Source organism: Myxine glutinosa, unplaced genomic scaffold, assembly GCF_964187855.1.
Source record: "Myxine glutinosa unplaced genomic scaffold, kmMyxGlut1.1 SCAFFOLD_2200, whole genome shotgun sequence".
NCBI classification, from domain to species: domain Eukaryota; kingdom Metazoa; phylum Chordata; class Myxini; order Myxiniformes; family Myxinidae; genus Myxine; species Myxine glutinosa.
Genome location: NW_027618295.1, coordinates 2,272 through 16,619, shown reverse-complemented (window position 1 = coordinate 16,619; position 14,348 = coordinate 2,272). Strand labels below are relative to the sequence as shown.

General features: G+C 45.5%; 1 protein-coding gene across 3 annotated transcripts; it reads right to left on the bottom strand.

Moving 5' to 3' along the window:
• Positions 1 to 557: 557 nt before the first annotated feature.
• On the bottom strand, positions 558 to 14,116 carry LOC137434347 (mitochondrial dynamics protein MID51). 3 transcript variants are annotated; one of them, XR_010985850.2, is made up of 6 exons: positions 13,479 to 14,116; positions 6,921 to 7,130; positions 4,180 to 4,378; positions 2,758 to 2,930; positions 1,098 to 2,660; positions 558 to 981 (listed from the first exon to the last, which is right to left on the bottom strand). XR_010985850.2 is itself a non-coding variant. In XM_068127256.2 (5 exons), exons 2-5 carry the CDS (start codon positions 7,119 to 7,121, stop codon positions 1,650 to 1,652), a joined length of 1,584 nt encoding a protein of 527 aa, XP_067983357.2. In that variant the 5' UTR covers positions 7,122 to 7,130; positions 13,479 to 14,116; the 3' UTR covers positions 558 to 1,649. The 3 variants fall into 3 exon arrangements, 2 of the variants coding, with proteins under 2 accessions (XP_067983357.2, XP_067983358.2); XM_068127256.2 differs by having other exon boundaries at positions 558 to 2,660; XM_068127257.2 differs by having other exon boundaries at positions 558 to 2,660; positions 13,475 to 13,837.
• Positions 14,117 to 14,348: the final 232 nt, after the last annotated feature.

Here is a 14,348-nt window from a genome sequence, read left to right as displayed (position 1 = left end):
CATCTGAAGTCTGAACACCTTTGCATTTTGAAGCAGTAATAGTAAAACTGGGCTCTACTCAGGTTGAGCAAGGCAAAGGATCATTTGTTTTGAAGTTCCTAATTCTTCTGAGGTATGTTTGAGATGTCGAACATACTTCACATCAAAAGACTAAATGTACCCCAATGAAGCCCAGCTTGCCCAATCAAATAACAGTTAAAAACGTTGACGTGCTATACTCTGGATTTCTTGGCTTGGGGTCATGCATGGTGGTTTGCCTTAGTTGGAGTAGTTTGAGCAGGAATTTTGGATTCTGTTCATGGTGCCAGTGATAGCTCACCTACTTTTCACGACAGACACTGGGATCTTCAACGTCCAACGAATTTCGGCAGACGGGAGGCCCCGTTTAACGTCCCTCCGAGGGACAGCACACCCTGACGAATCACCCTGCCCGTGAAACATCAGATGACAGTTTATACCTGGGTCGGGATTCGAAGCCAGGCTACACAGTGTAGCATTGAATGTACTTACCTCTAGGCCATTCTATCAGTCCCAATTCAAAAAAAAAACCACAAACAGACCCCCAAAATATCTTTTATTACCATTTTTACATGTAGTGATTATTCTGCAATACTGTTCAGGGACACCATGTCACGGGCTGCAGCTGCAAACCTCGATTTACATGGGAAGCAGTTCCTCCCCCTGTTCAGGTAATGTCACAGCTGTGCCATGTCATCAGCATGTGACACATAGCAAAGTGTGAAGATGAAGCTGATCAGCACATGGTTGACCAAGAGCAGCCAAGGTACCATAAAAGGGGAAGATCGACTCCGTAATCAAGTGAGGGACCGGTAGTATGGAAGGGAAATTGCTGCAAACATTGTCCCAAGATTACCGAGTGCATTGTCTTTGCCTTTTTCAGATTTACGCAAAACCCGTTCCATTAAGGTAAGCATGCCACAGGAGGTAGAAAACGCAACTCTTCCTTCAATTTGTCACATCCTAGTGGCAGGAAATACATGTTGACAATTACAATATTCTTCAACAGCGCTGTATAGTACGAGCAGTGCAGGTGTGGCGCTTATGCCACGAATAAGGAGAAGAGTGGTGATGCATACCTTGTTTGGAATAAAAATCCCAACGATGGTAAAACAGGATCGGCAAATCAAGAATCTGTTCCGCTTTATTTATTTTCATCTTCTTGTTTTCTTACGGTCAGCACAAATCAAAGTCAAATGGACCTGCTCCAAACTGTATGTTAAACCATTCCAGGTAACATGACTCCCCTCCCAGACCAGCAAGAGGCACCGCAGGGCAGGTTAACAATCATGACTTGGAGTACAAATTTATAGCTTCCACATTGCCCAATAGTAAAGCCAATTTCTGCAGCAGAATTGCACACACCCTCAAATGAATGATTACATAAGACCAAGCACTCGTCATGTGGTCACTCAGTTGGTCCAGCAGAGGAACTTGCCCAAGGCTTTGACATACGATGAATAATACGGAGCAAGACAAGCCGATGAGAAGGGCAGACAGAACCCTGGTTCTAAGTGCGATTGCAGTGCTGGCCGGCTCACGTAGCCAGACAGCACTCCATTCACCATTCCACAGTGAGAAGTGTACCTCCTGCCAAGCAATTAATTTATTCAGGACCAAAGTAGTCAAAGTCAAGCTCTGAGCAGGGTCTCTGGCTTGCCAAGTGCACTGTATAGGAGGAAGCCCATCTCATCAAGCTGTGCTTCACTTATGCCTTTGAGGAGGTTCTTCTGGGGACAAAAATATGCCGGCAACAGGCCTCGTTCTAAGCAGCCAACAAGTCGTTGCAACAGCTCTACAAAGCGCTCCGCAAGAGCTGTTCTGCCCCAATGTACTGGCTCATCGCTGGCGTGCAACAGGAGCGAGCGCAGTATCTCCGAGTCGAGCAGTGCAAGCGTGTCGTGTGCCCGTGCCACTGATTTGAGCAAGCAAAGGGCCATCCTCCGACAACCATGGTCAGTGTTGTCAAGCTGTGCAAGGTGTGCCACCTCTGCTGCACGGAAACTCTCACGCCAAAGGGCTTCGGAGCCAGACCCACCTGGAGGTCGAGCGATGAGAATCCGCCGCCGCTCCGATTCCTTGTCTTGTCCAACACCAGGAGGAGGTGCAATCTCACCACTTTCAGTCAGTTCTACACGTGGCAGTATCTCCAATGTCAGCTTTGAGTTAAGCTGCTCATTTAGCCACATAGTATCGTCCCTATACAAAACCTCGAGCGCCAAGAACCCTGGTTCTGAGTGCGATTGCAGTGCTGGTCGTACCACGTAGCCAAGCAGTGCTCCAATCACAGGCCAATTCATGGAGTCCAATAAGCCATTACGAAGCACGTCTGTGACAGAGCTAGGGGAAAGATAACCGCCAACAAGCAGCCGATCCCAAGCACTCGCGCCACGTGGAAAATACTCCGTGTTGTCCCGCCGGAGTAACCAATGTCCCGGGCAGCTGAAAAGGGTGTCTTCAGCTGGCACAGCTGTCCACAGTCGAGTCTCTAAGGTCAAAGGCAGCGCTAGGGCAAGGTGGTAGCAACGGCCAGCTGCCAGACCCTCGTGCAGTGCACCACCTAAACTAGGCTCCGCTAAAGGGAGATCGGGCCGACGTGACCGCAAAAACGCTCGAAGCTCACCACACACATCCAAAGCCACCTGTGAATGAGATCCAAAGGGACTTGATGAGCAACAGCTAGCATAAAGGTGAGCCTCAATTACAAAAGTGAAACGGTAGACGAGAGAGGGTGAGTACCTGTCGTGCCTGTGCCGCATGTGCTGGGGGAATATCCACGTGTTTGTGGCAGTACAACAACAGCCGCTCCTGTAAGGAGGGTGAACCAGTCAGTACTGACCGAGACGATTCAGACACCTGGCTCTGGATGCAATGAGTTGAAGAGTCATTTTGCAGGCAATCTACTGACGGACCTGCAATAGAAAGTGCATCCGACAATGTCACAATAAAACACAAATAATGCTGAAGCTTCGATATAATTTAACCCTAAAACTACCCGCAAGTCAATTGAGTGACTTATATTAGCCAAGTCATACAAATCAAAAGAACACATAAATGCATTTATATAAAAATAAAAACGAGAATGGCATTTTTCGACGTCGCGTCGTCGACCGATTATGCCTCGGCCCACATTCTTACATCATTGTATATACTTGCACCAAGTTTGACTCAAATCCATTCAGATGTTCTCAAGTATCACATTTTTATCTGCCAACAGAATCTTTACCTAACATGACCTCTGACCTTGGACCTCTTGACCCCAAAATCTAAACAGTTCAACCTTGCATCATTATACATACTTGTACCAAGTTTGGTCAAAATTCCATCACTGGTTCACAAGTTATCATGGTAACAGGATTTTTACCTAACATGACCTCTGACATTTTGACCTTGTGAGCCCAAAATCTAATCAGTTCATCATTACCTAATTATACATACCTGCACCAAGTTTGACTTGGATCCTTTCAGCCATTCTCAGTTATCGCAGTAACGAAAAGCTATTACGGATGGACAGACAGAAAGCATAATGCGTCCTGCGACTTCGTTGGCAGAGGCATAAAAACACAAATCCTGTTCAGGTTTTTATTCTTATTTGTTGCTAACGTTTAGGAAACATGAAACCTCCTTTTGGTTTCCGCATGAAGGTGACCACATGACAAAAATACGACGGTGGCCATTTTTACCCTCAACCTTCCATTCTTCTTCCTGCGCTCTCTTTCTCTCACCCTCTCTGATTACCTCCGCCCTAAAGGTTGACGGATGTTATGTATTCACCCCTGTTTGGACGGATTATGGACGGATTTGGACGAAACTTGGTGGACAGGTTGTGTTTGTAACAAGGACAAATCGATTACATTTTGGTGAAGATCTGGATCCTATATTTTTTTTAAGTGATTCTTCATAATTGAGAGATAGGGCAAAAAACAAGATATAGCATGATATCTCAAAGTTATGGATGGATTCGGACCCTGAAGGTCTATTCTAACAAATAAATAGCAAAGTAAAATTGCATTGTGCAGAGTAAGATCCACTCAAAATTCAACTCCTTGGAGCCTAAACACACAAGCTGGATCATCCTGATTGACAAGCTAACAACACTTTGCATCACTTTGGCATTAGGAGATAAAGGACCTTTGATGGGTGAGGGTCAAGAAGGCTTACTCTTTAGAGGAAGCTCGATGCATTCCTCCCTTGGACGTTCCTGCGATAGCTCCACCATCGAGCGACTAAGGGAAGATCCATGCCCAAGGGTAAGCCACGCTGGCTCCTCACATGCTCCTCGCAATGGAACAGCCAATGCCCTGCTTGTCTGAACCTGCTTTAGCGGGCTGCTCGGGACGCTGACTGCACGATCGTAAACCTTCGGACAAGCAGGACGTACGTTAAATGGAACAGGACATTTATAGCCGTGTGGAATGTACGAGAGTTTTACACAAACAAGGGTATATTATCGAGCATGCGTTTCTACTTTGACAAAGGGAACTTCAACATTCGCATATCTGTAGTTTTATACTATTACTTTTGGGCAACACTTGTAACTACTGACAAATTAAATATAAAAATTATACACCTATTGGTGTGCTGTTGTGCATGTGACATTGCTTTTCATATGATATAAAATCTCCAGATACATTTACCTGGTCTTTCATTAGGAAGAAACTCCAGAAACACCATTCTACAGAGTGGCCACAAAGTCCCTATGGATAATAGTATGTCCTCTGTTACTTATTTGTTTTATTTGTTTTCCAGGTACGGCTTCAGTATGACGGACACCAGTGAGTACACGATAGAAGAGAGACTGATTACTTGTGTTTGGGTTCATGACCGCGTGTGAGAAGGAGCAGGTTTTGAAGACATAAGGACAAGATTTTCGCAGAGGTTTGATAAGCCAGCTCGTACGTGCGACATGGTGCGGGCATGGGATAAGAAGGCTTTTTCAACATGGAGTGTCTTTTATTTGACTTGATTTAGAGCAAGGCACCTCTGCAGCGATTTCACACCATTAAATCAAGACGAAGCGTATTTTTTTCGGATGATTGTGCTGTTTACCTCAGCAATCGATCCAGGAATGTTTATTTTTGGTGCAAAGAAAATCCTCATTTTTATGAGGAAATTGAACAGCATCCTCCTCAGGTCATGATGTGGGCAGAAATTTCAGAAGATCACTTGATAGGGCCATCTTTTTTTGATACAAGTGTCAATCACACTGCTTATTTGAACATGCTTCAGACGTGGTTTGTTCCACAACTGCGTGAGAGAGAGGTCTCGAGGCACCAGCTGTCCTGCAACAAGATGGTGCAACAGCACATTATGCTCTCGCAGTAGGACAATATCTCGCTGACAAATTCAGTGGACAATGGATTGGACATGGATCTGAGATAGTGTGGCCTCCTCGAAGTCCGGACTTAACAACATGCGACAACCCGCTTTGGGGCATTGTACAACAAAACAATAACAGGCATTTTAAGGCCATTTTCCCTGCTAGAGCGGGGGTTAGCCTTGCGGGCCCCATGACAATCTTCTCCATTTTGCCCTATTTTCTACATCTCCCCTTGTTAACCCCCTTGCCCGCATTTCTTTTTCCACCTTCTTTAGCCAAGTCTTTCTCGGTCGTCCCCGTCCTCTACTTCCTTCTACATTCATTTCCATCACTCTTCTCAACTAGTCACTTTCATCCTTCCTCAACACATGACCAAACCATCTCAACCTGTTTCTCTTCACAGCATCCATCCAGGCTCTATTCCGTGTGAATATATTATATGAAACGTGAAATTGTGAAAAAAAACAAAAACTCTAACAACAGTTGAAGACCTCAAAACAGCCGTCAGGGGCTGCTTTTATGATCTCCAACTCTCAACACGGAAGAGGATGTTCAGAAGAACATGTAGAAAAGTTAAAATTTGTGCGGAGAATGGAGGGGAGCATACAGATAAATTCTAACTATATTCTAACTGCGTGCATAGGGACTTTGAGCCACTCTGTACATGCTACTTTTGGCTATTAAGTTTTCATATTCTTGTTGAGATGTATTAATGTAAGTTTGCATCGAACCAACTCAGTTCAGTACTTTCACCCCATAAAGAAGTGCGTTTGTGTTGAGCTGGAGTCATTGCAAACACTCGTGCCTGTTCATGGCATCGCTCGTGCCTGCGCACGGCAATGCTAGTGCCTGCACACGGCGACGCTAGTGCCTGCACACGGCGACGCTAGTGCCTGCACACGGCGACGCTAGTGCCTGCACACGGCGACGCTAGTGGCTGTGCATGGCACTGCTCGTACCAGTGCAGGGCACCGCTCGTAACAGTGCAGGGCATAGCACGTACTTGTGCATGGCACCACTCATGTCTGTGCATGCTCATCATGGTACTGCTCATGCCTGTGTATGACACCTCGTGTCTGTGCATGGCACCGCTCATACCTGTGCATGATACCTCGTGTCTGTGCATGGCACCGCTCATGCCTGTGCATGGTACCACTCATGTCTGTGCATGCTCATCATGGTACTGCTCATGCCTGTGCATGGTACCTCGTGTCTGTGCATGGCACCGCTCATGCCTGTGAATGCTCATCATGGTGCCTGTGCATGGCACCTTTCATGAGAGAAGTTTCACAGCAGGAACTTGTACTTTGGGTGGTGGACTGGCACACAATGCCCTACTCTTTTCAGAAAGTACCCTAGTGACTACAATACCAAAAAGCGAAGAAACAACAAAAAGCAGGACCACCTTATCTCCCAGAGGAGTGCATGCTCTGCGAAGCAAAGTCAATTGATCATGTGAAACACCAAGACAAAGGCTTCCAGTCAGATCCTAATCCGTCAAGAATCAAACTACACCAGTCAGGAATGGAGTAGACAACTTAAAAGTAAGTTTTCACTTTCGTCACATCGCTGAGTTGCTCACCCGCTTGACGGCGAGGGTGGCGATGCCCAGCATAGCCGCTCCACCAACACCGAGCACCAACCGTGCATTGGACAACATAAAGTCCACAGCGTGACCGAGACCTCTGTCAGCTGCTCCACCCCGTGCTGTTCCCTGTTTACCTGCTTCAGTGGGACTTCCAGCACCTGAAGCAGAGCCAGAACCTCCTCCCACTCCTGCCATACCCCTCCACTGGATATGGGGCAAGGTGGGAATACAGGTTAGAGTCGTACAATGAACAAGCGTACCATGCTCCAAGTATGTTGGGAATTGTGCAAGGTGCACTTCAAATCCTTCAAGGTTTGTACAGTTACTACGAGGACAAATTCACTTTTGCTTGGTTGTTCTACACTAAATGAAAGCTTATGGAGGAGCGTGTACATAAATCATATGCAAGACAATAGCGTTAGGAGACATCAGTGTTCTTTTACATTAAATATCAGAGACATTAGGAAATAAAGGACAAATCAGCACTATATTGGATGTGAACCTGGCACAGGTGGAAAAGTCAAACAAGCAATCATGAATTTTATATGTTTTTAGTAACTCAGGTACACTGTCCGAAAGTACTCTAATATGAAACACTGTCTGCACAAAACCAGGACATTTTGCATGTGATCCAAATGTTTTTGAAAACAATATATGATAATAATGCCAAATTATCTTCCAACATAAAAATGCTACTGAATAAATGTGTGTGTGTGCGTGTTTCCGTGTGTGTGCGTGTGTGTGTGTTTGATTACGTCTGTATGTGTGTCTGTCTGTCCGTCTGTGTGTTTCCATCAGTATGTGTGTGTGTGTTTGTTTCTGTCTGTATGTGTGTCTGTCTGTCTGTATGTGTTTCCATCTGTATGTGTGTGTATGTGTTTCCATCTGTATGTGTGTGTGTGTTTCCATCTATATGTGTGTGTATATGTGTTTCCATCTGCATGTGCGTCTGTATGTGTGTGTTTCTGTCTGTATGTGTGTATGTGTTTGTGTGTGTGTGTGTGTGTGTGTGTGTGTGTGTGTGTGTGTGTGTGTGTGTGTGTGTGTGATTTTCTGTCTGTTTCAGTGTATGTGTTTGTTTCTGTCTGTGTGTGTGTGTGTCTGTCTGTGTGTTTCCATCTGTATGTGTGTGTATGTGTTTCCATCTGCATGTGTGTGTGTTTCCATCTATATGTGCGTGTGTTTGTGTGTGTTTCCATCTGTATGTGTGTGTATGTGTTTCCATCTGTATGTGTTTATGTGTGTTTGAGTCTCTGTGTGTGTGTGTGTCTGTCCGTGTGTGTGTTTCATTACGTCTGTGTGTGTTTCCGCCTGTGTGTGTGTTTGAGTCCGTGTGTGTGTGTGTGTGTTTCTGTCTGTGTGTGTGTTCGATTACGTCTGTGTGTGTGTTTCTGTCAGTATGTGTTTGTCTGTGTGTGTGTGTTTGATTATGTCTGTGTGTGTGTGTGTGTGTGTGTGTGTGTGTGTGTGTGTTTCTGGCTGTGTGCGTATGTATGTGTTTCTGTATGTGTGTGTGTGTGTGTTTGAGTCTGTGTGTGTGTGTGTTTGATTCTGTCCTGTGTGTGTGTGTGTGTGTTTCCGTTTGATTCCGTCTGTGTGTGTGTGTGTGTGTGTGTGTGTGTGTGTGTGTGTGTGTGTGTGTGTGTGTGTGTGTGTGTGTGTGTGTGTGTTTGTAAGGCCATTTGCCCTGCTAGAGCGGGGGTTAGCCTTGCAGGCCCCATAACAATCATCATGGTTGCCTTTTTGAGGCAATGTTTTTATGGCCGGATGCCCTTCCTGACGCCAACCCTTGAGCCATTTTCACGACATGCAGGGATAGTGTACCTATTCTAAATCGGGGTACACACCGGGGATCGGTCTGACGAATTACCCAAATGTAAGTGAATTTACCCAAATTCACTGATTCACCCAAACTCTGTGTTTGCCTCAAAATCTTGTGTCCCAAACCCATCTCTCTCTGTTCCCACCTTACCCAGTCGAACCCAACTGCTCCTGGACTCTGTGTCCTTCTCTCCTGACAAGGTGGAGTTTTTTTTCAAACCTCGACTCTGATTCTGCAACTGGACCAGACGGCATCAGCCCACGGGTCCTAAAATCCTGGTCTGCGGCTCTATCTCACCCTCTCTCTGTTCTTTTCACCCTCTCTTTTGCTCAAGGTCATCTGCCAGCATCCTGGAAATCAGCAAACATTACCGCTTTGCACAAAAAAGGTGCAAAAACAGATCCTTGCAACTACAGACCAATCAGCCTGCTCCCAATTATCAGCAAAGTCATGGAATCCATCATTGCTTCGGATATCAAATCCTTCCTCTTCTCCAATGGCTTGATCTCCGATCATCAATTTGGATTCAGACCAGGTCATTCTACTCTGGACATGCTGCTTCTGCTGTCTCAACAATGGATGGAGGTCCTCAATGCCAAACAGGAAATCAGAGCCGTCTCCCTTGACATATCATGTGCCTTCGATACGGTCTGGCACCCAGCTCTGCTCACCAAACTCTCCTCCTATGGTATCCATGGAAATCTCCATGCATGGCTTGCGGACTTCCTCTCTGGTCGTAGACAACGTGTGGCCCTGAGTGGATTTCTCTCATCTCCCCTTCCTGTTCAGGCTGGAGTTCCCCAAGGCAGTGTTCTGGGCCCTGTGCTTTTTCTGGTCTTCATCAATGATCTCTCCGACTCTCTGGAAAATCCTCTCTATCTCTTTGCTGATGACTCCACTCTCTGCCGCTCCATTCCTCTTCCCTCAGATCGGCAGTCTGCAGCCTCCTCACTCTCTGAAGACCTGGACAAAATCACAGACTGGTCAAACAAGTGGAACATGTCTTTCAATCCTGACAAATCTCACACTCTTACTATGTCTCTCCGAAAAGATCGACTGGACAAACCTCCCATCTACTTTCTCAACAATCCTCTCCAAGAAGTTCTGTCGCTCAAGCTTTTGGGTCTCACTATCTGCCATGATCTTTCTTGGGAAAACCACATTTCCAAGCTGGCCTCCAAAGCCAGTCGCCGACTGGGCATCCTTTCATCGTGCGAAGTCCTTCCTCGGCACACCTGAGCTCCTCACCACATACAAGGCTTTCACCCGCAGCTCAATGGAATACTGTTCTCCCCTATGGGCCGGTGCTCCTGCCTCACACCTAGCTCGGCTTCACACTGTTGAAACCAAAGCTTTCAGAATCATTGGAATCTCCCGTGATGAAGCTATCTCCGAGGGCCTTTCACTCACTCACCGCAGACAGGTAGGTGGTCTTTCTGTCTTCTACCGACTCCTCTCCGGCCTTGCTCCCCCAGATCTGTGCTTTGTCCCCCAAATATTCCTACAGGTCGCACAAGATCTGCCAGCAACCCTCTGATGGTTAAACTGCCGAAATCTCGGCTCTCTGCTCACCTTCACTCTTTCATTCCTCTTTTCTCCCACCTCTGGAACAAACTCCCACACTCCCTTCAATCCCACTCCTCCCTCCAGGTCTTTAAAACAGCTGTTCACCACCGTCTCTTATCTTTCCCCATCCAAAACCTTGATCTTTTCTACCCCCACTAATTCACCCCAGATCCACCTTGTTTGAAATTCCAACTTCTTTCCTGGAAGTCCTGGCAGTGTCCATATGTTTTATACCTCTCCCACCCCCCTTCCCATGCCTCCCACCCCCCTTCCCATGCCTCCCCCCCCCCAAAGCCCTCTCCCTCCCACAGATCTCTCGATGTCCCTGCTCTCAGATGTTGTTTGTGTTCCTCCCCCTCTCGTCCCATCTTGTCTACCGCTCCCCATGTTATATGTTTTCTGTGTCGGTTTGTCTTTCTGTGTGATTAATGTTAGCTCTTTCACGAGCCTCGATCTTGTGTACAAAAATAAAATAAAAAAAATTAAAGCACAATGTACCCAAATGTAAGTCGTACTACATAAGGGAAGGTTGGCCCATCAGTGGGCAATGGGCATAGGGCATTGTGCATTTTTTTTCTGCACCAGATTATAGTTGTTGTTCGGGTTAGGGTTAGGTAAATTTGGGTAAATTGTCATTTTTGAGAAATTTAAGTTGGGTAAATATTCCACATCATTCTGATACAAATAATAAGAAAGTAGGGTGTTGCTTTGATCAAATATTTATATTTACTTCACTTTGTGTGACTAGTTCACACAAATTTAAGCCTGTTGGGCTAGCGGCTAGGGTGCCAGTTTAGGATCCTAGGATCCTGGGTTCGAATCCCGGTCGATCGCTGAATTAACACCAGGGGGGTTGACTCAGCCTGTCATCCTTCCGAGGTCGGCTAATTGAGTACCAGTTCACTGGTAATTCCCTGTTTGTCGTAAAAGGCGACAAAAAGGGTTGGCGGCAGGAAGGGCATCCGGCCGTAAAACATTGCTTCAAAAAGGGGACCAACAAAAACAACAACAACCACGGTGCCCGAAAAAGGCCAACCCCCGCTTTGCGGGGAAAAATGGCCTCTAAAGGTGGTTTTTTTTGGGGTTTTTTTTTTTGTGTGACTAGTTCCGTGTGAGATGATCTTCATTTGGGTAAATCTTGGCTGGTTGCCGTTCATTTGGGTAAATCGTCAATTTTTTGGATTTTCATTTGGGTAAATATTCTACATCATTCTGATACAAATAATAAAGTAGGGTGTAACTTTGATCAAATATTTATACTTCATTAATGTCTAGGATCAACCTATGTGGTTAAACTTACCGCCACCTTGGTCGCTTCAGCACAGATTCATTAATCCTGCAGATGTATACCGAGTTATGTCCCCCTGGCCTAAAATGGCTGCCACCGATCGGGCCGGTAAAATTTGTAAAATTCTGTTCGCATTCGTTTTCTTGGACGTGAAGAAGCACACCCTAACGTTTTACTGCATAAAATAACATTCCTTTACGTAGTACGACTTACATTTGGGTACATTCACTTACATTTGGGTAATTTGTTGGACCCCACCGGGATCATTCATCCCAGCAAGCTGGTACTCAATTTGCTGACCTCGGAAGGATGACAGGCTGAGTCAACCCCCCTAGTCGTTAATTCAGCGATCGACCGGGATTCGAACCCAGGATCCTAGGATCCCAAGCCGGCACCAAGCTTTTCCATCTGTGTGTGTGTGTGTGTGTGTGTGTGTGTGTGTGTGTGTGTGTGTGTGTGTGTGTGTGTGTGTGTGTGTGTGTGTTTCCATCTATGTGTGTTTCCGTCTATGTGTGTGTGTGTGTGTTTCCATCTATGTGTGTTTCCGTCTATGTGTGTGTGTGTGTTTCCATCTATGTGTGTGTGTGTGTGTGTGTGTTTCCATCTATGTGTGTCCGCGTGTGTGTGTTTCCGTCTATGTGTGTGTGTGTGTTTCCATCTGTGTGTGTGTGTGTGTTTCCGTCTGTGTGTGTGTGTGTGTTTCTATTTGTTTTGTGTGCGTTTCTGTGTACGTGTGTGTGTGTGTGTGTGTTTCCGTCTATGTGTGTGTTTCCGTGTGTGTGTGTGTGTTTCCGTCTATGTGTGTTTCCGTCTGTGTGTGTGTGTGTGTGTGTGTGTGTGTGTGTGTGTGTGTGTGTTTCCGTCTGTGTGTGTGTGTGTTTCCGTCTGTGTGTGTGTGTGTGTTTCTATTTGTTTGGTGTGCGTTTCTGTGTACGTGTGCGTGTATGTGTTTCCGTCTGTGTCTGTGTGTGTTTCTATTTGTTTTGTGTGCGTTTCTGTGTACGTGTGTGTGTGTTTCCGTCTGTGTGTGTGTGTGTGTTTCTATTTGTTTTGTGTGCGTTCCTGTGTACGTGTGTGTGTGTTTCCGTCTATGTGTGTGTTTCCGTGTGTGTGTGTGTGTTTCCGTCTATGTGTGTTTCCGTCTGTGTGTGTGTGTGTGTGTGTTTCCGTCTGTGTGTGTGTGTGTTTCCGTCTGTGTGTGTGTGTGTGTTTCTATTTGTTTTGTGTGCGTTTCTGTGTACGTGTGCGTGTATGTGTTTCCGTCTGTGTCTGTGTGTGTTTCTATTTGTTTTGTGTGCGTTTCTGTGTACGTGTGTGTGTGTTTCCGTCTGTGTGTGTGTGTGTGTTTCTATTTGTTTTGTGTGCGTTCCTGTGTACGTGTGTGTGTGTTTCCGTCTATGTGTGTGTTTCCGTCTATGTGTGTGTTTCCGTCTGTGTGTGTGTGTGTTTCCGTCTGTATGTGTTTCCTTCTGTGTATGTGTGTCCGTGTGTGTGTGTGTGTGTGTGTTTCCGTCTATGTGTGTGTTTCCGTCTGTGTGTGTGTTTCCGTCTGTGTGTGTGTTTCCGTCTGTGTGTGTTTCCGTCTGTGTGTGTGTTTCCGTCTGTGTGTTTCCGTCTGTGTGCGTGTGTGTGTGTGTGTGTTTCCGTCTGTATGTGTTTCCGTCTGTGTATGTGTGTCCGTGTGTGTGTAAATCTGTATGCTGCTTTTTTTTTTTTTTTTCAAACATGATCGGTCACAATCAAACAAAAAAATATAAAACGAATTTCCTCAAAATCGCTAATTTTACAAGGGAAGCAAGAGTCACGTAACATCAGGAACCGTATATAGAAGACACGACACCTTGGACATAAAGGAATAGAAAAAGGTACAACCTACGTGCGAGAATTGGAGTTTAATGGTCCCGACGTTTCTGCTGCCGTCGTGATCGTGCAGTCGCCAAGTAGCCAAGCACACACCGCACACACGAGCCCCGCAACTTCACGCCCGAGACTCACTTCCTGTCTCGAATCGCCAACTAGGAAACACGGTCTAGTTTGCGGCCTAATCACATTTCATCCAGAAATGGAGAAATTCCGACGGTACGGACATCGTCATCGGCACGACCGAAGTTATGATGATTTCAAACGGCAGAACATAGTCGAAGAAGAAGAATTTCCTCCAAACAGCCAAGTACGACCTCAAGGGCAGGGAGTGAGAAACAAAACGATCAAATCGGAAAAGCACAAATTACGGGAAAACTTCATCGACTCACATAATACTGAAGATTAAACCACGTTTAGGTTTTCATATGAAGCATTATACTTGTTGAATCGTATAACGTAGAGCTGTTTGATGAATTTTGTAAATATAAATATTTCATGAATCTACTGGAAGCTATATATGACACCGAAGGCCAATTTGTTTTTTCTCAGCATTTGTTATCCAGAAATATTTCGTTTTAAGAGTATTTTAAGAGGCAATATTTCGTTCACAAAAGGATGTAATACAAGTACAATAAAAGCACACACCGACACACAACCCGTGTGAAACCTCAGAACAAATTTTCCCAACTTCTTGCAAATACTTTTGCGGTTTATTCATCAGTCATCAGTGCACATCGGATTTTTATGTGAAAGAATAAAAAATATTTTTTCACATAAAACGGCTTTTTTGCGTGCAAAAAAAGTATTTTGCTATTTTCGGAGAAAAAATTTTTTCGCCCTTTTTCGGGAAAAATTAAATAAAATGCCCTTTTTGGTCGAAAAT